This window comes from Apis mellifera, linkage group LG8, assembly GCF_003254395.2.
Source record: "Apis mellifera strain DH4 linkage group LG8, Amel_HAv3.1, whole genome shotgun sequence".
NCBI lineage: Eukaryota > Metazoa > Arthropoda > Insecta > Hymenoptera > Apidae > Apis > Apis mellifera.
The window spans coordinates 11,774,395-11,801,046 of NC_037645.1; the positions used below are offsets into that span (position 1 = coordinate 11,774,395).

At 21.3% G+C, this 26,652-nt stretch overlaps 4 protein-coding genes across 12 annotated transcripts; 1 reads left to right on the plus strand and 3 right to left on the minus strand.

Moving 5' to 3' along the window:
* Window positions 1-1,112: 1,112 nt before the first annotated feature.
* LOC102656541 lies at window positions 1,113-4,453 on the minus strand. 3 transcript variants are annotated; one of them, XM_016913520.2, is made up of 4 exons: window positions 4,302-4,453; window positions 2,724-2,908; window positions 2,375-2,556; window positions 1,113-2,300 (listed from the first exon to the last, which is right to left on the minus strand). In XM_016913520.2, exons 2-4 carry the CDS (start codon window positions 2,895-2,897, stop codon window positions 1,115-1,117), a joined length of 1,542 nt encoding a protein of 513 aa, XP_016769009.2. In that variant the 5' UTR covers window positions 2,898-2,908; window positions 4,302-4,453; the 3' UTR covers window positions 1,113-1,114. The 3 variants fall into 3 exon arrangements, with proteins under 3 accessions (XP_016769009.2, XP_026298312.1, XP_026298311.1); XM_026442527.1 differs by lacking the exon at window positions 4,302-4,453 and adding an exon at window positions 3,473-3,557; XM_026442526.1 differs by lacking the exon at window positions 4,302-4,453 and adding an exon at window positions 3,431-3,526.
* A 3,085-nt stretch (window positions 4,454-7,538) lies between these two features.
* On the minus strand, window positions 7,539-9,584 carry LOC551376 (activating signal cointegrator 1 complex subunit 1). The gene is made up of 7 exons (XM_623771.6): window positions 9,373-9,584; window positions 9,062-9,297; window positions 8,873-8,982; window positions 8,473-8,791; window positions 8,202-8,362; window positions 7,966-8,093; window positions 7,539-7,885 (listed from the first exon to the last, which is right to left on the minus strand). Exons 2-7 carry the CDS (start codon window positions 9,265-9,267, stop codon window positions 7,760-7,762), a joined length of 1,050 nt encoding a protein of 349 aa, XP_623774.2. The 5' UTR covers window positions 9,268-9,297; window positions 9,373-9,584; the 3' UTR covers window positions 7,539-7,759.
* A 168-nt stretch (window positions 9,585-9,752) lies between these two features.
* LOC100578450 (histone-lysine N-methyltransferase SETD2) lies at window positions 9,753-17,915 on the minus strand. 2 transcript variants are annotated; one of them, XM_026442528.1, is made up of 14 exons: window positions 16,767-17,915; window positions 15,680-16,336; window positions 15,499-15,618; window positions 15,240-15,368; window positions 14,955-15,156; window positions 14,764-14,861; window positions 14,487-14,652; window positions 13,765-14,407; window positions 13,608-13,665; window positions 13,171-13,532; window positions 12,051-12,835; window positions 11,627-11,962; window positions 11,414-11,513; window positions 9,753-9,933 (listed from the first exon to the last, which is right to left on the minus strand). In XM_026442528.1, exons 1-14 carry the CDS (start codon window positions 17,237-17,239, stop codon window positions 9,908-9,910), a joined length of 4,155 nt encoding a protein of 1,384 aa, XP_026298313.1. In that variant the 5' UTR covers window positions 17,240-17,915; the 3' UTR covers window positions 9,753-9,907. The 2 variants fall into 2 exon arrangements, with proteins under 2 accessions (XP_026298313.1, XP_003251435.2); XM_003251387.4 differs by lacking the exon at window positions 9,753-9,933 and having other exon boundaries at window positions 10,897-11,513.
* A 705-nt stretch (window positions 17,916-18,620) lies between these two features.
* Window positions 18,621-25,099, plus strand: LOC107964839 (rootletin). 6 transcript variants are annotated; one of them, XM_026442047.1, is made up of 10 exons: window positions 18,621-18,906; window positions 19,162-19,464; window positions 19,573-19,797; window positions 19,873-20,081; window positions 20,148-20,397; window positions 20,653-20,865; window positions 20,946-22,692; window positions 23,080-23,681; window positions 23,814-23,941; window positions 24,045-25,099. In XM_026442047.1, exons 1-10 carry the CDS (start codon window positions 18,781-18,783, stop codon window positions 25,051-25,053), a joined length of 4,812 nt encoding a protein of 1,603 aa, XP_026297832.1. In that variant the 5' UTR covers window positions 18,621-18,780; the 3' UTR covers window positions 25,054-25,099. The 6 variants fall into 6 exon arrangements, with proteins under 6 accessions (XP_026297832.1, XP_026297833.1, XP_026297834.1 ...); XM_026442048.1 differs by having other exon boundaries at window positions 19,576-19,797; XM_026442049.1 differs by having other exon boundaries at window positions 18,657-18,906; window positions 19,088-19,464; window positions 24,045-25,098.
* Window positions 25,100-26,652: the final 1,553 nt, after the last annotated feature.

A 26,652-nucleotide genomic window follows, 5' to 3' on the forward strand; every position in this document is an offset into this window, starting at 1 on the left:
TATTCAAAAATAAATGTGAAATAATTCCTTATTTTTTCAAACATTTTTTTGACATTAAGACATAGAATTCTCCATATTTTTTTAAATTTAGATTGATATAACACTTATTTTCTTTTCTTTCTACATCAAATGTAAATAAATTTAAAAAATTTGATGAGATTTTTTTGGAATTTATATATTTTCTATTATTTAAAATTTTCGGATGTGAAACGTGTTCAACAGCAATTTTATTCCAACATATAATAATTTTATCAGCATTACAAAAAGCTTTATTAGAAATCAAATATGTCAATATTATTCTGATATTGTCAGTACTACCGTAACTATCGATATTATCACAGATTAGGAATCATCAATGAGGAGCATTTTAATTATATAGTGCTGTACAAATTAAAAAAATTAATTTATAATGTAAAAAATAAATTTATTAAAAATTAATATTGCATATAGAACAATATTTATATTATAAACTTAACATTTCTTTGCAAAATATCTCTTTTTCATTTAACGAATAATTTATGAAAGAAATTGATTATCAAAGAAACAAAATCAATAAAATAGTTATAGAAACAACAAAAAATATTTAATGTAAATTGATGTGCGAATTTGCTTTCGCTTTTATGATAAATATTTTATCATTGTCATCATGAATATTTTGCGTTAATTTGGAAATTTTTCTTAACATATTATCATATAATTTATATTACACTTATAAACTAATGGTTTGAATAGAAAACTTAACATGTATATATATATATATATATATATATATATATATATATATATGTAAATGTCTATAAAATATGAATATTGATAATATATAATTATGTACATATAATTTACATAATATTCTATAATAATTTTATATTAATGCTAATTTAATTAAAAATAATTATATGTAATATATATACATATAATTATTTATATTATAAATACATATATAAATATTTCTATATAAAATATTTTTATATCCATTTGTTTTAAAATCTTCATTAGATGAATATAATAATTTATAATTTGAATCATTATAATTCAAATATTTACAATAATATTATTATATATATATTCATTTGACGATATATACATATATAGGATATAGAATATGCATCATATTTTACATAAAAGCACAAGCAAGAATAAAAAATAATACTGCAACAGGAAAAATTATATATACTTCCATACGTGGATGACAAATTGATAAAAGTAAATTAGCTTCATTCATTTCATATTCAAAATCATCTTTAGTTGGTATTTCAACAATTACCTTATCAGAAGATAATAAATTTATTGAAAAGGAACATTTTGTTTGATTTATACAAGACTTTGTTATATTTTCATAATGAAAAACAGGTTTATAGATATCAAATACTGCATATATATCATTTGATACAATATCATTATCACTATAAAAAATATAGTAATAATAACCATTTTCTACAACATTATGCACTGCTTGCATATGTTTACTATTAAGTAAATAAGTAACATTAGTACATTGTTCAGAAGGTGCAAATTCTTGAGCTATTAAAATTGAGCCTCCATAACATTTAAATAAATCGGTTTCAAAACTGGATACGGAAGAATCATGATCAATATCTGTTGCATTTTTACCTGCATTTCCACCATGTTTGACACCTTGATCAAGTAAAAAAGTTGGTTTAACAATTTCTTGATTTCTGATTCTTCTTTTTAATATTTTATCCTGCATTTTCATTTTTTTTTTAATATTATCTTCAATATTATTTTCTAAATTTAATTTCCTTTGCAACTTTTTTAAAACTAAAAAATTATGTTTTTCATTTTTATATTTTTTAAGATAAGATTTGATTTTAATATTTTTTTGTATTTTTTTTCTTTCCTGTAATATTCTATTTCTTCTTATTTCCTTTACTTGTTCTTTATATTGTTTTTTTTTAATATGTCTTAATTTTCTAGTATCATATATATTTTTTTTTTGCATAGATTTTATATAATGTTGAATAGTTTCGTTCTGTATTAATTTTTTTGATTTTTTGTCATGATTTTTTTCATAAGATATATGATTGATTCCTGAATATGAAGTAATATTCCATAACAATTTATCTTCTATATTATTTAATATAGTACCATTGTAAATGACTTGTGTAATGTTATTGCTGGAATTAATTTCTTCTGTATTTGATTTAAATGTTACTTTAACTTGTTCCTTAGCTTTCGGTAAAAATATACCTTTTAGAATTTGTGTATTATGATGTTCCAACATACCACATGTTCGTAAATTGCGTTCTCCTTTAACCACAAGTATAGAAGCACCTTGAAACCTAAGAAAATAATTATTACATATAAGAATATTAATATATCATAAAATTATAATAATATCATAATATTGTATTACCTCGAACATACAGAAAGTGCTACACTTGCTCCTTTTAAAAGATAAAATCCCCAATATTCCAATGTATCATCTGGTAATATCATACTTTTTTTAAGACGAATATGTTTTCTATATGAAGTAATTTGTGGTTTTTGTGTCATTTGAAATGCATTAAATGTTCTATTCATTTGTAATGTATGTACCTATATAAATGATAATATTATTATTAACAGTAAATTGCATATAATTTATACAAAATTTATTTAATTTATATAATTATTATTCAATTTTTAAATTTATATGTAAAATACAATAATTATATTAAATTTAATATTTAATTATATGTTTTATACATATAATATGTTCTTACAGAACAAAATATTGTAGAAATACCATCTGTAATTTCTAAGATATCAGAATCTGTTACAGCATATGCTACATTGGCGTAGAAATTATGACGTAAATACAATGGTATCATAAGAAATAAAATTGGTAATATAGTTGTTAATAAACAAAAGACTAATATTCTCTTGATTCCATGCATTTTTTATAAATCTAAAAAAGAAATCTAAATACTAATTGTTGTTAATTTTATACTTTGTGTTACTATTAATCAACATATATTATATCATATATAAATCAGCAAACATATGCTTAGAAAAGATAATATATGTATATTCTAATATATTAAATTTTAATTATCCTTAAAATATGAACATACTATAATAATAAACAACAAATTATCTATTGCTGATGTTATATGTTATTTATGTGTAATCTTGTAATGTTTCTAATATATAATAATTTTTACTAAATTAAAATATCAAAAATTTATATATGATAATTATTTAATATATGTAAATGTATTTGCATTTTTATATACAGAATAATATATGTAATTTAATAATAATAATAAGTAGTATATAATTTAAATGTCTGATAAAACAAAGTTATAAATTTGATATCTAATTTCAAGTAATTATATTATCATTTTAAAAAATTTTCAATAAAAATTTATATTTAAATATTTTTATGTATTTAAAATATTTCTATATTAATTAATTTTAATATAATTACAAATTAACTTTCTTATAAATTTTAATATTGTAAGAATATTACATATATAGAGGAAAGAGGTTAGAGTATTATCAATGATAAAAATAAATTGTATTATATATACATAACTTGATAAAAACCAAATCATATAATTCTGATTTGCTTATTATTTTAACATATCATATTTTTGATATTAATTACGCATGCGTTCTTCAACTCAATTATGAACATTTATCATAGTAAATAAAGAAATTAAAAGATATGATATTACATTAAGTGAATAAATATTAAAAAAAATAAATAAAGAAATAAAAAATTACAAAATTAAAATTTCTTTCTTTAAAATTACAAAATTACAAAAGTAAAAAATATTCTATATTTTAAATTTAAAAATACTATATATAAAATTCTTTTGTTTTCCTATATTGCAGCAAGGTTAAAAATTTGAAAAAATAAAAATTTTTTTTATAAATATTAAATAATTTATTATATTTGATAAAGTACTATATATATTATATAATATATAATTATCACACCGCTTATCGAATTATTTATTAATATTCGATTAACATCTCGTTTATCGATATATAAATATTAAATATTAAGATTGCGGAAAATATTTAATTCAGATTAAAGGATTTATCATTAGATTTTAAACAATAGTTTATATAAATCCTTAAATCATATATGAATTTCGATAAATCAGCATTTAAAAAAAACGAACGAGAGTGCACTGGATATGAAATTTATTTTCTAAGAAAAAATTATTGTATTCTCATTATCATCATATCATAGTCTCATATAACTATATATAACTATATTTTGATTATTTGCAATCCAATATAAAAATAACCAAGTCCAGTTTTCAAAAATTTTAAAGAAACAGACTTACTCTCACAATAAATACTTGATGAACAAATCATCACATCAAATCATCATCACCTTCTTTCAACCAAATATATTCTTCCAGATGATGTACAATTATCTGCTGTGTAAATAACATATAATCATCCAATTTGTAGTAATAATTCAAAACTGGACTTTCTGAAACATATTTTATTTTCTTCTTTCAATTTACGAAAGTAATATTGCAATAATATTGAAATTTTATTCTCCTAATAAAACAGATATATTAAAAATTAACATAGACCATATCACAATAAACCAAAGAACATCAAAAACCTGAACGAAATTGATCAATTGTATTGAGAATGAATCAGTATTTCTTATTCTATCATATTCTTAAATATAATTTACAATTATAGCATATTAATGCTTAAGCATAAACATAATTGTACATATTACAATTTTTTTTTTTATATACTATATTAGTTATCACTAACTTGTCTTTTAATTTTGTGTGCAGAATAACTTATATCTACAATCAAATTAATGAATATTAAATGGATATAATATGTCTAATATAATTGATTCTAATATCTATTAAAAAACATTAAAAACATATACTTTTGACAAATTTCTTATTTTTATTATAATCAATAAACTAATCAATAAATTAAAATTGAAACAATTTTTGACAACACAATGAAAATGATTAATTTTACCTGCTATAATCATATTTTTATAATTTAAAGAAAATTTATCTTGAACTGCTGCAATTTCCAAAGAAGATATATAATAATCTATCATGAATTTTGTCTTTCTATTTAAAATATTGTTAAAATATTTTTTCTATAGCAAAAAATATTAAAAGATCATTTTATATCAGGTCTTTCTAAACTTTTTATTATTTTAACTATTTTAAAATTTTATCCATATCCATTCTAACACTATACTATAAAATTAAAAATTGTGCTATAATGTTATTCTGCCATATAATTATATCATCATTATTAATCAGATTATCAATTCTGTCAGATTAAACATCGATTGCTGGAAAAAAAAGAATTACAATATTTCATTAATATAAACAGATAGATTAGGATAGATATGATATATCTGCAAACAAAATAATCGGAAGATAATAAAAGTCTCTTTTAATCACATTATAAATGCGAAAATTTGATGAATCAATAAATAATTCAAACTTTTTAACGACCTTTTCGAAGATTTAACGCCCAAAAAAATTATTAAAGTAAAAATACACATAATTATATTTTTTTTTCTTTTTTGGCTTGAAAATTGGCAAAATTGCCACGAAAATTTTGCACTAAAAATGCAAACATACTTGCCTGTAGAATAAAGATGAATTTATATTATTCGTTCAAACACGAAATGATTCACTTTAAGAAAACATTCTCGTGAATAATAAGATAGGAATGTTTATATATGGCATTGCGGGATCTAGTAGAGATTTTTTGTTTTAAACAAATAATAAACGGCACTCTTGCAAAGAATATTTGAATTGACTGAAACCACATACTATTCAAACGATAATAATTATATATTTATTCAATTCATCTAAATTGGATTTTGCTAATGGACGAAAAATCAAGAATAATGCACAATGAATTGATATGAATATTGTATTTTGTTTGAATCATTTCATAGATAATTTCATACTATTATTTTTTGCCTGAAGCGAATCAATACTAATAAAGAATCAATATTTTTGTAAAGACTATTCCAGATAATTGATATTATCCCGTATCAACTAACGAAATTGTACTAATGAAACCACCATAAAATTTTCATTTTCATTCAATTAAGAGACAAGAATAAACATTTGGTCATAATAATGAATCAATCATGATTTTTTTTCAAAGAAAACATATTAATAAATACATTTTATATTATAATACATAAAGAAATGACTATTATAATTACATATATAAAATAAAAAGATATAAATTATTATTTAAATAATAATATTAGTAAAAATTTATATTCATAATTATATATATTTATATAATATATATAAGCTATAATTTGTACTCATTATAATCTATTTTGAAATTATTAATAATATATAATTTATACATATATATATTATGTGAATTAAATATTAGAATTAAATATTTATTATCATTATCATTATTCAAATTTATAAAAACAATTTAAATATTTCTTATAAATTCATTTATATTTATATATATATTTATATAAATAAAATTTTTTTTTAATTTAGTTTTATTGTATTTATATATATTTTTATATGTAACTCGAAAAATTAATTTTCCTAAAACAGCAATATGTATATATTCAAAAATTAAAATTTTTTTAAATGTATTTATCTATCACCATAAATACAATTTTGATTAGATTAGATCAACTGGAAATCATTACTTATTATTAGGATTCATCAATAAATGTTAGTGTTATGCTTAATAATATTTGTAATATTAATAAATTAGTGGTATTTATAAATAAATCATAAAGGTACTTAAATTTATATATTATTTAACTTATGAAATTATTTTCTGATAATATGAAATATTCTGATAATATAACATTTTTTTAAAAAATAATAAAAAGAGTTAAAAATGTCTTAATATATTTTTAGTCATATCTTATTTTCAAATTAAATTTTTTTTTATACATTATTTTGTCCTTATTTCATTAATATTAATATTTTAAAAAATAATATGTACATATAATATATATATATATTAGAGACAAAACTCGAAAACAATTCTTTGTTTTTTATAAAATCATATGTATCTATTTAATAATATCACTCAAAATAACATTTTTCATATTTCCAAAATAAATTATTAAATTAAAATGTTAAATTAAATTAATCAAGAAATATTTTAATTAACTTTAATTAATACAATTAATACAATTAATTAATACATATAAGAATTATTCTGAGAAGAATAGAAAATTGTTTTTACTGAAAAATCTACAATTTAAAGTAAAAACAATTTAAATAATATTTATTTAATTTAATTTGCTACAAATATAATTACTACTATGCTACAATCAAATTTATATAAAATATTTTTTTTATCTATTATGACATTTTATTTAGATATAAATTTGATTCAAATATTATCTAAAATTAATAGATATTTTAAATTTTAATTAAATAAAACAAGAATTGTCATCAGAATTTTTCTATAACATATATATATTAATTCATAAGTATTACTTTTGGAAAATAGATTTTAGAACTCAAAACAAATACAAAAGTTGATATAATATTATAGAGTTATTTATAAATTATAAATAATTTGAATTTGCATTAAATAAAGTAAAACAGAAGAACATATATAATGAGATGGTTCTATCTTTATCATACAATTATTTTGCTCTAAAATTTCTTATAAATAACCCTCAAAATTTTTTTATATTAATATTTATATTTGTTTTGATCTATAAAATCAATCTTCTGTATTCCATGAATATATAATATCTTATATATATTCAAATAATGATATATATCATTTATAAACCTTCAAGTAAATTAATTTTCGCAATTGCATGATAATATCCATTACTACTAATGGTATGACGTTGAGATAAATGAATTTGTTTCAGTGTAGTTTCTCCAAAAATTGTATTTTTATGAGCCTAAAATAAATTATAATTTCTTAATAATATGCTTAATATTTTAATATATTATAATTCAAAAAATAATTAAATATATTTACTTTCATTATTTCTGTTGCATCAAATGTTTTATATTTTTCATAATGATTTTCTTCTTCATTTAATTTAAATTTTGTATTCATAAGAGTCAAATGTAACTTAACTTTCTCTGTTTCTTTATATAATAAACCTAAATAATAAATTATTGTTAATATTTTTAATATTATATTTTCACTAGTTATTTATTAATATTTTATTATATTAATATTACATATATTTTGTTATTGAAAAATCTTACCTATCCTATTATAATAATCTACAATTTCATCTACCATTTTTTCCAAAGCCTCATTGTCAATTAATTTTGCATATAAAACTCGAGTTTCACTAGGATCATCATTCATTATATCAGTTCCTTGTAAGTATATAGGAATTTGTCCATATTTTTCAATTATAGGCCTAGTTATGAAATTATTAATATATTATAAAAAAATTATTTATAAATAATTATAAAATAATTTTGATCAATATTTAATAATAAAAAATATTAATTATGTAATTTTTCTTACTTTACAATATGCTGATGACAATAATTCAAAGCTTCTATAGCTTGATTTTTTTCTGTATCATCAAGTAACGTTAATAATGCAATAGTAAGATGTAATTTGCTTGGTATTTGAAAAATCATTTCATCAATACCATTAGATTTTTTTCCAGAATTTTTTAGTACTTCATTTTTAAACATGTTAAAATTCATTATTATGTGACCTTCATTTAAAGGTATTGATAAAAAATGTGTTGATGGTATTTTTTTTCTACTTGCTTCCATTAATAAATTTATTCTACGACGTGCTGTCATTATTCCTTTACGGTCAGTACCAATTATTACTATAAATGTATAATTGTATTGATAAAATTTATAAAAATTAAATTTTATATCTCAATTATTACTCCAAAATAAATAAATACCAATATCTCCATCTTCACCTAATCTTGGAATTTGTATTGATGTTCTAGTTTCATTTTCTAATTTTTTACGTACTGCATGTTTAGATCCAATAATAAATGGAAAGAATGATCTAAAAGATTATAATAATCATTAATATTATATAATATATAATTTTTTTATATAATATTTATATTACACATTTTATATACTTTGACACATGAAAGGTATGTTTAAATCTTGTCGATTCATATGGTACAATTTCTATATCACATTCATCTTCAGAATCTTTATAATCCATTTGATAGTTATCTTCAAAATAAGGAGAAATATTTTGGGCACTTGGCCTTTCGATATTTCCGAATAGTCTGTAACACCGACCATCTATCCAAATCAATTCAGGTTGCAGAATATTCATTGTATAAAAAATATTTTATTCTTATATTAACTGTAAAAAAGTATCTTTTTTTGTATTTAAAATACCATTATAATTTAAAATAAAATAAAAAATAAAATTTTTTACCATAACCGTTTCATATTACATATATTTGTGATGGGAAAGAAGACACTTCAAAGTTATGCGAATTTAATTGGTTGATTGTTTTGATAGATCCAATACATTAAACCAAACTCAAATAGTTTATTGGTCGAAGTATCACATCTACATATGAAATCATATACCGCGTGTTGATAAGCAAGTGAGTAGAATACTCTTTTTTGCTTTTGTCCCGATAGCCAACTTATAAATCATATAAGATACTATGCTATGTTTTCTACTATATATAAATAATAGGGATTAAAATCTCTAGTCATTAAATATATGGCAAAAGAAAAATTGTAAAAACAAAAAAAAAAAAAATATTTCATCAGATATTAGCTGAAATTACAGCAAGTGTTACGATGTTTTGCTTTTGGTGATTCAATTCATTAAATGATATACATACTTACTTATATCCTATTCAATGAATTGAGATATCGAGTAATACACAATATCACATAAATAAAATTTAGAAGAATTAAGGTTGGTTCATAATCATGGCATCGAAGCACTTGTTTTGCTAGTCAATAATTAAAGCCGCAACATCTGTCATGTAATTTAATTATTTACTTTTGATATTAAAATTATATATGATTAAAAATATGTTATAAAAATATTTATAACATGTATTACAAATTATTTAAAATATCTCTTTGGCAATTTGAAATTTAACCGTTCTTTAAGAAACGGTTCTTTTATATATCTTATTATTCTTTACAATAGTTGGTTCAGAACTGATGATTTTTTAATAATAATATAAAAGAATTGTAAATAAAAATATGTAATATATAATTATATAGAAATTTTATAAACTTCTTTCAAATATACATATTATATTATAAAGTATATTATAAAAATGTTTTTTTTATCAGCTGTAAAAAAACTATTTTCAAATCAATTTAAAACAAGAAATAAACATTTGTTAAAATTATATTCGTAGAATATTTTTAATGTTATAAATTACAAAAATAATAAAATTTAAAAAAAATTTTTTTTTAGCAAACAATATTTTCTTAAAAAAAAAAAAAAAAAAAAAGTTATTTATATTATTTATGATATTAATATATTAATATATATATATATATATATATTAATATATTAAAATATATATATATATTAATATATTAATATCATAAATATTTTATATATTATTATAATTTATATATATATATATATATATATATATATATATATATTGTAATATATTATATAAATTGATAAATATTTATTTTTGCAATATGTCAATTTTTAAATAAATTTTTTTTAGAAAAAAATAAATAAATAAATAAATAAAAAAATAAAAAGAATAATTTTTTTGAAATTTAAAAAAAAATGTTTTGAAGACAATAATTATACCGATTAAGCTTTCTCATTAAAATTTTTGTATTATTTTTATCTTGATGATCATATGTAAATTTTTAAATTATGGAAAATAAAATTGTAAATACAAAATTTATTATTTTTAATTTCATTTGTTTTTATACACGTTAAGAAGATAATAATTGCAACTTACTTTTATGAAACAGTTAAAATTCCTTTATAATTTGTAATTATTTACAATATTTATGATTTTTAATATTTATATTTCACAATAAAATATTTAATGTTTAATGTTCAGATTTGAAATTGACATAAAAAAAAATTCAATATTTAATATAATGCAAAATGTACATTATAGCAAAACATAAAATGCATTTTTAAAAGATATAACATACATATTATTTCATACTAAATGAAAATATAAAGTTTATACATTGAATGTACGAAGTTAGAAATTTACTAATTTCTTAATGACTAAATTACTAGAATGTTTATGAAGCATGTACAAATTGATCTATATTACAATAATAATAATTACAGATATATCTACATATAGGCATTACTTAGATATATTTTTAGTAGATATATTACAATATTCAAAATGAAGAATTCATATAATAAATAACTATTTCATGTCATAAGTTACAGAATTAATCTTCATCAGTACTTTTCTGATAAACTGCGCCAAATTTACTCATATACTTACGTACAAAATCTTTAGCTTTATGTTTAACATTTTCATTACATTGCAATTCATCAACACTTTTACAATGTTTTAATTCTTTTGCAAGTACAAAATGTGTAAGCTAAAACAGGAAAAAGTTTTATTAAATTTAATTTTATTATACATTTATTAAAAAAAAATTCATAAATTTATCAACAAATTCTTAATTAAGACAGTTTTCTTGTATAAACGTACCTTTCTAGCTAAATGTTTAAAATCTTCTGTATTTGTTATTCTACCTTGTTTACAATCATTTTTTCTATATGGATTCAAAAAATGTACCATGACATTTGCCATATTTATCCTAAAAGTATCTTTAATTTTTCTCTCTGACATTGTAGATAAATCGGATGTAGGTAATTGTATTTTATTTAAATTATGCCGTGAATGTGATTTAGATTTGTTACTACGTCGATGTCTTCGTATTTTTTCAACTTGTTCTTTGAATTTAGCTCTCTCTTTTTGACGACGTAATTTTTCCTTTATTCCTTTATGTGTTTTATGATCCATACGATCTTCTTCTCGGCGTGGCTATGAAAAAATAATAAATATAAAAATATATATTAATATATATTAAAAATAAATAAATAAACAAATAAATATAATCTCTATAACATACGCTAATAATTCTTTCTTGAACTAAACCTTCCCTTCTTTTTTTGCCTTCTGAGAAAAGTCCTGAACTTCCAATTACATTATGAATAGGACTTTTTTTAGTTGCATTATGCTTAGAACCATTTAAAGATTTTTCTATTAAAGTATTATTTAAATTTAATTCCTCATTTTTGGAATCTTCATTATTATCTTCTTCAATTTCTTCATCATCTTCGTTTGATGAAGTTGATTCTTCGCTAGATTCTGAAGTTGATGATGAATCTGGTTGAACTCCAATATGATCTGGAGGAGGAGGTAACCATTGCGATACTCGTTCTTTTACATGATAATAATATGTTCTGCCTCTAGTATCAGTTGCACTTTTCCATTTAGGTGGTAAATCTATAGGAGGTATATCAGATTGTGGCTGTTTGAATGTTGTAGGAAACTGTTGATCTGATTGCTTTTCCATATGTTCGTAAAGAGATTCTGTTTGAAGTGTAACTGTTGTGCCACTAGGAACTAAATTATTTGAAAGTGACAATTGACCTTCGGAATATTGTTGATGACAATGAGGCAATAAAGAATAAGCTGTTGTGGTTTGATTAAATACAGGCGTTTGACTTAATGTATACACTACTGGAGGAACTCCTGAAGGTATATTGTTCGACATTCCAGATGATATTTCAGAAGAAATTGATGATTGTAAAACATGTGAACTTTGTGGTACTATTCCAGATTGAGTATGACCAGATATTGTTTGTGGTCCACCTACATATACGGGAGTACATTGCTGATTTATTTCTCCATCTATAATAAAATTTTATACGAATTAATTAACAAAGAAAAATAAAACAAAAACAAAAAAAAAATGAAAATAAGAAATAGCAATTAAAAAAGGAAAAAAAATTATAAGAAAAGATAAAATGTTTTCTAAGTTATATAAGTTATATGATATCTTTATATTTATTTTTAATATAGTTATTAGATAAATTATATTTTGTTTTACAAAACCAATAAAGATTGTCATAAAATTGAAAAGTTAGATTTATATTGTTTGATAACTATGTAATTTAAATATAAAAATTTAATGTAAAGATATAAAATTTATAAAATTTAAATATAAAAAAATATATGTATGAAACCTTGTGTAGGATACTGTTGCCATTGTCCAATTGATGGATTATAAAAAACAGGATATCCTGTTTGTGGATCTACCATAGCTGTAGTGTGAGGATCTATGCCTAATGCCAAACATCTAGTTTCATGATCTTGCCATGATTCTTGTTGTTGACGACGTTGTCGTTCTTCTTCTTCTTTAGCTACTTTTAAAGCAAATAATTGTCTACGCTCATATTTTGTCATTCGTGGAATTGGAACTAAACTACTTCTTTCCTCTATTCTTTTATCTTTTGTTCGAATATGCTCGGATTCTGGAGATTCTCGTCCACGTCTTCTATCCCCACGTTTCTCAGGTTCGTTTCTTCCATATCTATCAGATCTATGTCTATAAAATAAGAAACTTATATTTTTATTTTTAATTGTAAATCATTTATCAATTTATAAATAATTACAATTATACCTATCATATGATGTTCCTCTTTTTTCTTCTTTTTCTAATTCTTCTCTGTATCCACGATCTTAGGAAAAATATAATATATTAATTTTTAAACTAAAAAAATTCTATTATACTTAAAAATTATATCATACTTATATATTCATTATTTATACTTCATTACCTGCTTCTCTTTCATGTTCTTTCATTTGTTCAATTCTCTCTTTTTTTGGTATACGAAAAACTTCTTTTAAATTTGACCATTCGACTAAAAGACTTGAAGCTAATTCGGGAATGAGATTTTGATCTGTATTATCAGATTTTATTTCGGTAATTTCAATATTATTTTCTTGTTTATCTGTATCAATTAATTGATAAGAATTTCTTTTTTCATTATTATCATAATTAATTTGTAATTCATCACTATTTGATTTTAATTTTCCTTGATCATCATCTGGAGAATCTCCATTTAGAGAAAAATATAATCGTCTAGACCATTTTTCTACTACATTATAAATTTTACTATCCATTAACATTGTTTTATTAGGAATTGGAAGTGTATTTAAAGTTTTCAAAACTTCTAATCGAAATTGTTGTGCTTCATCAGTATCATTTGTAGAAATATCCATAACATAACTCCAAATCAAGCGTAAACCATGATAATCCAAAAATAATCTTCGACATGGCTGTTCACCACTTTGTATTAAACGTAAAAGACGTGTTCTGTGTTCTAATTCTCTACTACGTACCATTAATCTACTTAATGTTAATGTGTGAGCTCTATTTTTTAAACCACCCAAACATAATTTATCTATTTCTTCTTCCAGCTAAAATAATTTAACAATAAATTAAATAATAAAATAGTTGAAAAAATATTCTGTAGAATCAAAAAATTAAATTACTCACATCTTCATCTTCCATATAATCAGCTTGTTTCTTTTCACCTTTTTTCTTTTTCATATCTTTTTCGCGTTTTTCTTTCTTTTCAATTTTTTCTTTTTCTTCCTCGGGCGTTTCACCAATCCAACCACGACAATTGGGTGCTTCACAAAAACATTTCTGTGCTTCTTTACTAATATTGCAATAAAATTTAGCACAAGTAATACACTTTTGTTAAATATATTATATTTATATAATATAATATAATATAAAAATAATATAAAAATAATATTAGCATACATACCCATAACGTTGAAAATGATAATCAAATGTAATTTCTTCACCAGCAGCTATAAATTTTTTGTTAAAAAAGCCAATTCTCAATTCACCATTCACTGTCCACTATACAGATTTACAATTATAAAGATAAAATTCTATATATTTTTTTTTATTTTTATTTATTTTTTATTTATTTTTTTATTTAGCAATACTTACTTTTTGTGTTTCAGAATTAGGATCACAACTATGATTTATAAATCGAGAAACATTTCCTTTCATAGTAGCATCAATAATTTGATCAGATTTTAATGCCATAAAATAATAATGTTTATTTTTGTCTTTTGAATATTCTTTTGCTCTACGTCGAAAATCTTTAGGATCAACTACTTCACCTACATATTCCATTATAAATTCTCCTCTAATATTTAGAAAAATAAAATTCATTAAAAAATATTTATTGCAAATATCTTTATTGTATTTAATTATAGTAAATTAACTTACGCTAAAAGATCGACCATAGCTCGCAAACCAAATCCTTTCTTTTCTGTTCTAAATACTTCACATTTTGCATATTCACAATTTTGAAATCTTTTATTTGTGCAACGATCACCTACTACACATCGAGGTCCACTAAAAAATATATAAAATATTATATAACTTATTTTTTAATTAATATTTTATATTTAATTTAAATATATTAATATGATAATTAATATGATATATAATATGAAATAATACATTAATATGATATATAATATACCATTCTATCATAAGAAGTCTATTTAAACAATCTTCACCACAACCTAATTCTCCTCTTTCAATTTCTTCCTCTGTTAAAAAACAATCGCATACCATTCTTTTTGTTTCCTTATTTGTATATCTAAAAGAATTGTTAATATATTTATCATATCATTTTTATATCCATAAATTTATTTACATACCTTTCTGTCAAATATAAATTTTCACGTAAATTTTCAAATTGACTTAGCCTTTCTTCCATTTCTCTGTCTTCTATCTCAGAAACCATAGGTAATGAAATCCTCGCACCAACTATTTTTGGAATTTGCACAATATTATTATTATTAGTTGATACTGGTATCTCCTTTGTTTGTTCTATATCTACATTAGATTGAAAATTTGCAACTGGTGTAGCTCCAGATGTAGATTCTGAAGAATTAATATCTGCTAAAACTCCAGTTGAGGATTTAAGTGTTGAACATGATCCAAATTCAGATATATTTGCAGTTATGGTTCCAAATATAGATCCTACTGTTGATGTAGATGCAGCTCCTGTATTTGATCCACCCATTTCAAGTTCACTAGATCTTCGCCAACGAGACTTTACTTTAACAGGTTTACAGGAATCTGAATCATAGCCTGTAGCATTACAAGTTGTTGTTAATAATGAAAGAGATTCAAATGTATTCGTTGTCTTATTGATGTTTGCTTCTTTGTCTGATTGTAATTCAGATGGGTTATCTATTTTCATTTCTTGAGCAATTGAAACAATATTATTGACTATTTTTTCTCGTTCTTGCTGGACATTTGTTTTTGAAATATCTGTATTAGGTTTTGTAACTAAACCCCGTCCACGGGATCTACAAAATAAGATCTATATTTAGAAAAATTTTTATAATGAATTATATGTTCTTTAAATGTTCAATAAGAATTTTATTAAAATATTTTATTTATTATGCATATTTAAATTTAATGTTTATATTCATATTTATATTGTACATATATGTTATAAGTAATGGAAATCATAAATTTAAAACATATTTAAAATTATTTAAATAAACTTTATTTTATTATTAATAAAATTTATATGAATTATAAATTTATATGAATTTATATATAATGAAATTCAAATTATAATTTAAAGAAATTATAATATTTTTATTATAATTATTAAAAATTATATCATATTAAAAAATTATTTTTGAAGCTATATATATATCAATGATGAACAAATTTAATTTTATTAAAAAAAATATTCTTTTTGTTTATTCATATATATAAAATACATACCTTTGTTTCATTAAACCAATTGATCTAATTCTACTACTTCTCCTTACACCAGAATTATTTGATCCACTTTCTGAACCTGTTGTATCAGTACTACCACTTCTACTTCTAAACTCAATTTTTTTATCGATATCATTTGTGTTATTATTACATTTTGAATCAAATTCTGTTAATTTACAATTATTGATAGATAACATTGTATCATTACTATTATCACTGCTACTAGATAATTTTGTATCTTCTCCATCAATTTTATTATCTATTTCACTGTCACCATACAATTCCTCAACTTGTTGCAAATTTATTGTTTTCCGTTGATTTCCATTCTTTTTATCTAATGAAATTTTTGATTTCAATAAATGTTGATTTGTATATTCCACTTTATCATTACAGGAATCAGATTTATTTAATTCTGTAACATTTTTATCCATATTATCAATCAACAAAGAATTATTTGATTGATGCAATTGTTCCATTTTATCCAATATTGAAGAACTATAGTCCGCGAGTTGATTAAACGCAATAATATTTTTCCAATATTATTCTAAACTCAACCTCAAATTAATATATTCTATTTTTCTACAATAATAAATCCTATTTAATAATTATTATACACATTTGTTTTGGACGATTACTTATTTGGTATAAAAATATTCATGTTTTATAGAAAAAGATACGAATGTTCTTGCGTCACTTGAATAAACGCATAGTAAATAAAACAAAAAAAAACAATATTTTCATAACAAAGATGTTTTATTAATACTTTGTATGTCCACCATTTTTGTTTATAACTTGAAAGATACGATTTAGTATTGATTTATATAGTGTGTCTAGATAAGATTGTGGTACTTTTTTCCACTTGGTCCTATGGTATTTACAAGATCTTCCTGGTGAGAAAATTGACGATTATTCATGTAAACTTGTCTTGATAGATATCCCCAAACATTTTCAATGATATTCAATTCCGGTGATAATACCGGCCAATTTATATGGTTTATTTTCTGCTTCTTATACCAGTTCTTAATTAACTTAAGTGTATGTATATCCACATTATCGTATTGAAATATCCAATTATTGTACTTCATTACGTTTAAAATATCTATTTTTGTTAAATTTAAATTTTTGTTACTAATATCGACAGAGATTAGCAATTCTGTTTCTTAAAATAATCATAGGTGGCATTCAAATATAATTGTTTTATATTTTTCATCACATTAATGAATTTTTTTTCTTTTTGTTAATCGAAAATCTTCTTATTATAAAAAACACAAAGGATATGTGATATACATATTTAAATGAAAATGCCTATATCTCGAATCTAATCATCATTGAATATTATTTATTTAGAGTATTAAGATTATGATTATATACAAGATTAAGATTCTTTTTAATAATTTTACTAGACGTATTCTTATTAAAATAATTATATTCCCTAGTTATATATTATTAAATGAATGTGTGTAAAATAAAATGATAAATAAAATATATAAACATCCTTACAAAATCGTATTAATTTAAAATTTATTAAATAAATTATTTTGTTAATAATCTATTATGAAATATAATACTTATTGTAATATCAAATTTAAAATATTACTAGTAATATGATGATATTGTATTGTATATGAATATATAAATATATATATATATATATATATATATATATATATATATATATATATATTGTTATATAATGTTTAATGCTCTTTGAAATGAATATTTTTATTAATAATTTTAAAATAAATTCTTTTTCAATTTGACAATTTTATAAAAAAATATTATATTAGATTCTAATTAGAATGATCAAATATTGATAATTTTTATTGATTTAAATTTAATTATATAGATGATGATCTTGAAATTTCTAACGACCTAAATGAACAGTTATAAAATTTCTAGTAATGTTATGTTGATTGGTTGAATATAAGAATGGCCGTTCCAATAATTTTAAATTTGAGTTAAGAAATATTTTATTTTAGATTTACTTGGATAACAAATAATTTTATTTGAATAAAATATGTCCATTAATGTTACTGTTAATGGAAATCGTTTAAATATACATAAAGGAAGAATGGTATTATCTGATTTAGATCAAATTAAGAAAAATGAACGAGATCGACGGCGAAGGTTACGTTTGGAACAGGTACACATATTATATAAAATTAAAAATATTTAAAAAATGACGAATATATAATATAATAAAAATAAAGTATAAAAAAATAAATTGTAATAAATAATTATAATAAATATAAATGTAAAATATTATGTATATAAAATATAAAAAATATGACATTGTAGTAATTATTTTATTGCGTTAAAAGTAGATAAAGTATTAATGCTGTTGATATCAAGATTAATAGTAAAAAGATCAGAAGAATCACTTAAGGAATTTATATAGGTACGACAACAATCAAAAGAAATATCAGATAGACTTTTGAAACGTACAAAATGCATAGCTAAGGAAGAACTTAAAAAGCTTGAAAACAATGACAAGTTAAGTTTGAAGCAAATATATAATGGAAAAATCATGGAAGTTCAACAAAAATATCAAGAAGACATGGCAGATATTGGTCAAGCACATATATCTGCTGCATTAGAACCTGATCATGATGCATTAATTAAAGAAAAACAAAGGAAAAATAAAATAGCAGCATTAAAAAGAGGAAAAGAGGCAAGAAAGCAAATTAAAAATACTCAACAGGTAAATTATTTAATATTAACATTTTATTATATTGTAGAAAATGATTACAAATATTCATATACTATGTTAGAATAAAATTTATGAAAAATTAAGTAAAATCTGTATCAGAAGGAGACTATACAACAGCAACATCATGAACGATTACAACATGTAAGAGAGCTAGAAAATCTCAGATCTAAAATGATAGCAAACATTTGTAAAAAAACAGGGTCTGAAGAGGATACTATATGTGTTACTATGCAGAATAAAACTGATGAAGAAAATAAACAGCACAAACTTGCTAAAAAAAAGACTAAAAAATTACCTGAGAATGTTACAGAAACTCATATAAAAGTATATATTTTTATATATTAATAATATTAAATCTATAATATATAAATATTTATATATTTTAAAATATTTTTATAGATTATAGGAAATGATTTTAAAACACATTCTCCAATTTTAAAACCAAAAATAAGAACATCAGAAATAATTCCAGAAAATGATTCTTTAGTTCTAGAACAACAATCTACTGTTAATTCGATTACAGAACTATCATCTAAACAATATGTGATTGAATCTGATAATAAAAATTTTGAGAAAAAAAATATTCTGACAAAAATAGATAAAACAAGGTATGTATCATAATATTAAATTTAATAAAAAAAAACAATTGTTAATAAATATTTTGGATATTGAAGATATAATCCAGATGATTACATACAAACAACTTCGGAGTCTATTACAAGTGACAGTTCCAGTTCATTTAGTGATGATTCATCATATTTTTCTGATAGTGGTGAACAAAATATAAGTAAAGAAATAAAAACAACAAAATATGTAAAATGTCCAGCTAGTGATAAAGTACAATTATATGATCATAATAAACGTTATAATAATGTATATGATCAACCAGTTGGTGTAGTTGAAAAAATATCTACATGGAATGAGGTTTGTAGAAATAATTTAATATAAATAATAGTAATAAATAAATAGTTCAGATGATAATTCTAATTCATATGATTTATTTTAGATAATATTTTAACCATTTATAAAGAATAAAATTTCCTAAAAAAAAAAAGAATTTTTTTTTAATTTTAGTTAATAATATAAATTAATAATAAAATCGAAATTACATTATAAGCTTTTTTAAATATCAAATATAAAAGAAATGTTCATTAATACATATTAAATTTATATTTCCAGCCAAGTGCAATGGATTTGGCTCAAGAAATAGAACAAGCACAAACTGTTCAGCAAAATTTATTAAAAAATCTTAAACATAATGCGAAAAAACGCGGAGAAGATGCAGCATTAAGAGAAAAAATACGTAGAGATTATCAGATTCTTATGCAAAATCTAGATCAACTTGCAGGTGAAGAACGTAAATTAAAAGCTAGCCAAATCGAACATTATCCGGTATTTATTTTATTTTTATTTTTTAATTTGTCCATAAATTCATAATTTTTTATAATTTTCTCTATATTATTTTTATTTAGAAAGATGTATATATACAAGAAGAACGAAGAAAACTTTTAAGAAATCAACATAAAAAGAATCTAAATCGTGCATTAAAAACATTATTAAGTGAAGAATCTCTAAATGAAGAACAATGTATATCACATCCTATAGAAAGACAAATTACACTTACACCAAGAAAATACGATAAAAATATAGATGATTATACTGATTGGAAAGAGTCTTGTTGCTTTAATCAACGTACAAAAACCAGCAAAATTTTACAAAATAAATGTAAAGAGAGTGAAGCTTCACGTGAAGAACAAATATTAGATATGTTAAAAAAAGTTGAAAAACAAAAACGATTATTATTACAAGAATTTGGAGCAAATTTACCAAACGATATTTTTAATGCGTCTATAAAAAGTTTGTTTGAAAAAGATAAATCAGTTCAAACTCAATTACCTGTTCAAGATGTATGTATACAAAAATCTTTATCGCCAGAAATCAAAGTAATAAATGCATCTTATGATGAAGACATTAAAGATAAAACTGAAGAAAAAAAAGAGTTATCTGTGAAAAAAGTAGAAACTGCTGTACAAACTATAACAGTAGATAGAGATGATATAGCTCAAGATAAAAGTACACAAGTACAATTGATATCAGAAAAAGAAAATGAATCTGTTTTTGTTAATGATGAAATTAAAACAACTACAAAACATTATCCAATTGAACCACGAATTACAATTATTAGACATGAAATGGACAGTAATAATTCAACAAGTTCTGAGACAATAAATGCAGTTACTGATGTTGATGAAAGCAATAATCAAAGTCCGAAAATAATATTGAAAAAGAAGAAATATAATACGAAGATATTAAAGCAAACTCCACCAAAAATGTTTCACAAATCATGTTCAACTCGTACAAGTAAAACTTCGTCTCCTGTAAAAAAATATTCAAAATTTTTATCAAGATCACAATATAGCAGTCAAAGAAAAAGTTTATGTACAGAAGATATACCTAGTAAAAAAATTAAAATGTATGTAGATAAAAATGGATTTAATATTAAAGTAAAGCCACCTCAAATTACAGACATTACTGTAGATGTAAATTCGCAAAGTACTCAAGTTTATTCAACAAAGTCTAAAGAAGAAGCTGTGAGTAAACAACAATGGATTCAATCCACATCAAAAAAAATTAAAATGAAAGATATTTCGGATACATCAACATCTTTTGCTAGTCTACCATCAGTAAAACCCAAAGAAATATTCGAAGCTTTACATAATAATATCTCTATTCTTGAAATGTTAGATTCTTCAGCAAATGAAAGTATAAGGCGTTTAAGAAAAGATATTAGTCCAGTATCAACACCAGATACCCCATCACCACGTACTATGATGATGCCTTCAAATATACCTCACTTAGATAGAATTAAAAAATTGCTTAGATATTCATCTACAGATTCTCAAACGAATGATAATGATATATTATTATTTTCTAAAAACGATAATTCAACGTCAATAGATTCATCTGAATATCAGCAAAATGATTGTTTACCATCAAAAAATGATGATGTAGATTTGAAAATTCCAATTTCACTAGGATTTTGTGTATGTGATAATCCAGAATGTAAACAAACGCACGCTAGATTTGATGAAATTCGTAATTATGCATTAAAAAATTGCCCTCAAATACTACAAAAGTATGAAGATCTTCAAACTACATGTGCAGAAAGAATAATTTCTTTAACGAATCTTATTGAAAAAGTTCGAAATGAACAAAAAGGTATATTATTTTTATTGATTATTAATAATTAAAGAATATTTAAATTATTAAAATTTTATTAAAATTTTTTCTTTGGATTGATTAAAACAATTTTAAAAAAAAAATATAAAATTTCTGAAATTTGATATATGCAAAAAATATGTCAAAATCTTTTTTAAATTAATGAAAATCAAAATTTTCAAGTTTCAAGTTTCAAAAAATTTTCGAAATTATATTATTTATATTATTAAATTATTAACAGGAAAAGTAAAGATTTCTTTCTTTAATAAATTTTATATTTCAATAATAATGAGTTCATCTAGAAGAAAATTCATTTTTATTTAATTAAAAATTGATTTTTAGATAAAATGTAAAAAAATTATATGATTTTTCTTATGAATTTGTTAGGTATGGAACTTTTTTCTTTAATCGATCCAAGTGATGAAACGAGTTTGATGCAATTACCTGACCCTCAACCAATGACTAATGATTTACAAAATGTGCATAGACTTGTAGAAAATATAGAAGCGATTCATGATCAACTTGTAAAAACACTGATTGAATCTCAAAAGATTATTAAAAGTAAAATCATCAAAGAAGAAATTGATCAAATAAAAGAAACAGAAATAATATCTTCAAAATGTGATGATAATGCAAAAGATAAAAAAGAACTAGAAGAAATCAAAATTAAGCCAAAAATTCTAAGTGATGAGAAAGTGAACATTCAATTGAATAGATTTAAAATACAAAAATCAACATTCCAAGCATCAACATCAACACCAAAACATAACACTTGGCTTACACCTAAACAATATGAAGAAGAAATGATAGAAAAATTATCAAAAGAAATTTTAGAACAAAGCAAAGGATTCAATGAGAATGTGATATCGCAGAAAGAAATTTATGATTCAGCTATGAAACATTCTATTCAAACTTCAACAGATAATAATGATTTTAAAAATGAAACACAAAAAAATCATACAACTATAAAAAAACATTTTAATAAAGAGGTAATTTAATTTACATTCACATTTTTTTTTTTCATGATGAATTGCGTTTTATGTTAATCATAGTATTATATTTCATTAGATATTTCTATATATAAATATTTATTTTATTATACATTGCCAATATTATTCTAGGTAAAAAATATTAAAGAATTTATACCATTACTTAATGATATTCCGAAAACATCGAAAACAACAGATAATATTATGCATATTAATGGAAGAAGTAAACCACCAGTGAGTTTACTTAGTGGACCATATAGGTAAAATTTAGTATTTTATTTTATATATTTTTTTTATATAATTTAATTATATTTGATAATGTAATTATATATAATTTTATATTATAATAAAATCATATTGCAGAACTGAAATTGAATCATCCGGACATGAATTGTCAACAATAATTGAATTTGATACACCAGATACTGTAAATAAAAGCCAAAACAATATCAGAAGTCCATTGTCAGCGAAAAAGATTATAGAAACTCAAATAACAAAATCTACTGCTGTAGTAAAGCCATCGGAACACATTAATACATCGCATAATTTAGATAATCAACATTCAGAAAAGTTGCGTAATTCTTCTATTAAAAAGCTATCTTCAATAGTATTTACACAAAATTTAAAAGAAGCTTCAATATTTCTTGATTCACCTAAATCATCTAAAAATATAGGAAATCAAAATTTAATGGAAAATAAAAACAAAGAACAAAAAGATATTATTCAAGAGAATGATAAAAAGTTCCAATGTGATACAGTGAAACAAGAATCATTACAAACAAAAGAATTGCAGTCTTTTCATTCTAATAGTAACGACCCAAATAAAGAATGTAAAGATAATAAAAACAAAATAACGTCTACAAGTTCAAATAGTTTTTCTGAATTATCAGGAGTTTCGCAAATAGCAAGTACCCCTTCTTCTACTATATTAAAATATGCATCATCTCCAGAAGAAATGGAAATTGCTCTTAAAAAACTTGGTCTAGGTTGGGCGATTACAACGTTAAAAAAAACACGAGAAGCGAGTGCTTTAAGTTCATCATCTAATTCTGATGTAACTCCGATAAATACTGCCAAAAGAATGATATCACCTGTTAAAAAACAATTTGAAAATAATTACGGATTACCAGATTTCAGTGACATGTCTTCAATATCTATTAAAGAAGCTAGCAAAAGTACAGAGAAAGCAGTTCTTCTAAAAGGTAGAACTTCTACACCAAAATTACAAAATTCAAATTCTAATAGTGAAGGAACAAATACAAGTAATACAAATATTTCTGAAAATTTTCAAGAACCTGATGATATTTTGATAATTCCTAATATATCACTTACAAAAACGAAATCTAGTATTAAAAAGTTGGAAAATCTATGATATATTTTTATATTATTACTTAAATAATTTTTTTTTATAAATACTTAAAAATATATATAATAAATCAACAAAAAATTATTTTAAATAAATAATTAGTATTTTTATTATTAAATGAATTCGAAAATTTAAATATTTATTATTTGTACATGTTATTAATGTTTATTACTTACACTTTAATATATTGAGTCATAATTTTTGTAAATTTGCTTGCTGTGTCAAAATATTAATAAGGACAAAATTAAAATTCAATAGACAGAAAATTTTCAATTAAAATTCCAAACTTATTGCTATTACAAAAGATTAGAAGTTTAACTTTAAATCAAACTTAGTTTTTAAGATATTATCGTTTTTACTTTTATATTATTAAATTATAATATTATCGTTTTTAATTTTTATTTAGATTAAAACAATATATAAATATATTATAAAAAGTATTTTCTAATTTTCTTTCAATTCGGATCTTGTGTAATCTATTTTATATATATAAGATTTCCATTTTAAACAATTCAAAGAAATTAGCGGAAAATCTCCATTGATGGAATTTGAATAAGATTATCATTAGATTATATTGGAAGAAGATCCTGAATTCTTTATGAAAAAACTTTATGAAAGAAGAAATTTTTATAAAACAGAATATTTTGATACTTTGAATGATACTTTGAATTAATATTCATTTAATTAAAATATAATAAAAATAATTTTGGCAATCCAGTTTCACTTGTATTATATCGAACAAAGCGATTCAGTACTCCATAGATATCAATTTATGTCGAATAATTTTTTTTTAATGATTACATATATAACAGTATATAATAATATATTGTTATATCATAATTTTATATAATTTTATTATATGATATATTAATAATATAATAAAATTATATTGTATTATAATCGAATTCAATTTAAATTGAATTATTAAATTAAGTCAAACAAGTGAATTATAATGTACATCAAATTATATTTTGCAATCCATGCAGAATCATCAAAACAATAAATAAAATATACTATATTGAATTAATTCGCTTAAATTAAAAAAAATTTGATATACTGTATATCATTTTATTTGTTAACAAAATTATTAATTATGATTGTTTTTTCATATTATTTATTTTGTTCTTGAAACTATAATAATGCAATATTGTTCAGAATTTGGCATTACCGAAAATGAACACAGAAATATTGGATTATCGAAATTCTATTGTACATATATATAATTACTTATTATTATATAGAAAAAATAATAATAACAAAATAAAATATATATTTATAAATACACTTTAAAAATTATTTTTTAATAAATATCTATCGAGATTCATATATATTTTTTACGTAAAATATAAATTATAAAAAATAAAATAAGTAAAATAAATGAATATTATATTTTTATGTTATTTTAGTTTGAAAAAATTAAATAATAATAGTTTATTTTTAATAATAAATTTAAAATAATGATTTTTATGTAGTATTTATTATTACATCTTTCCCATCTCCATTTTAATATTAAAAAAAATTTTGTTATGTATAATTTTTTATATATATTTATAACATTCTTATTATGTAATTTTAAAAATACAAAGATTTCTTAATCATAATAAA